This window comes from Atta colombica, unplaced genomic scaffold (genome assembly GCF_001594045.1).
Source record: "Atta colombica isolate Treedump-2 unplaced genomic scaffold, Acol1.0 scaffold162, whole genome shotgun sequence".
Taxonomy (NCBI): domain Eukaryota; kingdom Metazoa; phylum Arthropoda; class Insecta; order Hymenoptera; family Formicidae; genus Atta; species Atta colombica.
Genome location: NW_017259253.1, coordinates 415,840 through 417,538, shown reverse-complemented (window position 1 = coordinate 417,538; position 1,699 = coordinate 415,840). Strand labels below are relative to the sequence as shown.

General features: G+C 34.6%; 1 protein-coding gene across 1 annotated transcript in view; it reads right to left on the bottom strand.

Moving 5' to 3' along the window:
• LOC108685946 (odorant receptor 82a-like) overlaps nt 1-1,118 on the bottom strand; it is a 2,873-nt gene extending 1,755 nt beyond the window's left edge. The window contains exon 1 of the mRNA XM_018190963.1: nt 328-1,118. Coding sequence (XP_018046452.1) covers nt 328-1,118 — 791 coding nt within the window. The remainder of the gene's footprint in view (nt 1-327) is intronic.
• Nucleotides 1,119-1,699: the final 581 nt, after the last annotated feature.

Here is a 1,699-nt window from a genome sequence, read left to right as displayed (position 1 = left end):
TTTAATAATATAATATGTTTAATAATATGTATTTATATTAATATATATTTATATTAAAATATTAATACTTAAATCAGCTTAATGTTTGTTTAATAACTATAATAATTACAATGTATTAGTTCAGTTTTTGTAATTTTAATTTAAACATTTTGATATTTTTTCTTTCTAATATAGACATGAAATGAAAGAAATACAACTACAATAATGACATGCTAATTTGATTACTTACATCAACTACAATTTGTAATTATTTATTTAACAAAAATAATGCGATAACATTAATAATTTAGATACACTTCCCCTTTTCATATATTTTTATGTACTCACCTCTTCACTTCTATTTGATGCTGTACGATATTAGCCAGTAATATTGCGACAGCTCGATCGTTAGAATTCGATATGTTGTTGAGATTCTGCAGTTTGCCCATTATAATGCTTAATTGTCCACAAACGTGCATAATAAAAAATGCGGCCAAACCGGCCGCACTCACTCTTGTCGAATAGGTAATTACTCCTGCGAAGGCTTGCAGAGTATAAACGATCTCGTACGCTGGTGATACTCGTCCATCGAATTTAATGAAGTAACTCGGCAATGCCAGCGGTCTTACCGTGATGTTTTCCGGTGTGAGCATACGACCCTTCAAAATTGGCATGAGTATTCGATAACATAGTCCACCGGTATACATAAAGGCGGCAGAAAAAATCGCGAACTTTCGGCCTACTCTCGCTGCGGACAGCATCGCTTTCCGATCGCTTCCATCAACTGTATTGCTCCAATCCTGATGCGCCCGATTCAGGCAAGATTGAATCTTCTTTGCATGGTTAAGTATCATGAAGTACTTTATCCAACTCATCGAAGCATTCACAATCGGCGCAAGCAGTCTGACTCTACGTTTGAATTCGTGTTCCTTTAGAAATACTTGTAGAAGACTCGGCACAATGATGAACCCGAATAAAAAGTGGCAAATGACATTTTGAAAACGGGTCGCAATTCTTTCCATATTGGAGACATAATTTGGACTCGGCCACGCGCCGATTGATCGCAGAATAATACGAGTCACTTGTATGGCGTAATCGAAATCGTTATCGCGTTTGCTCATAGTTGATGAGCTTTTCATTATTAGCTTTAATCAATACTTTTTCTTTTTTTTCACGATTAATTGAATTCTCGATCGCAAATTTTGAATTTTATTTATATTGTTACTCTTCTGACACTAAGAATTTCCGTTAATTTTGTAGCGTTTTGGGGTTTACAAGTGACAGATGGTTAGGCGAGACTAAATGTTATAATATAACTGGACAGATGTGTTGATAGATAGTCTCCCTTTCTGTGGTAAGAGCAAAAAGTGTAAAGCGCGCTTGCGTGCATTAAACGTCTGCGCATAATGATGGGGTTACACGATAGGGGTTGACGAAATTATCGAATAAATGCAATTGATATTGATGGATAAAGAGAGGTTCGCCATGCGATACATGACATTGTAACTTTCAAACTCACGAATGTGAAAGGATAAGGTCAAGTGTTGTTTTATGTGCTGCATATTACTGTGTACGTTAATAGAATGTCATGTAAGTACAAATAAATATTGAAATACTATTCTATGCATACATTACCCTCACAATAAAGAGTTAATTGATATAAAAGTACGCTTGATAAGTTGTAAATGTGAAAGATGTAATAATAACATAAATACGAAAG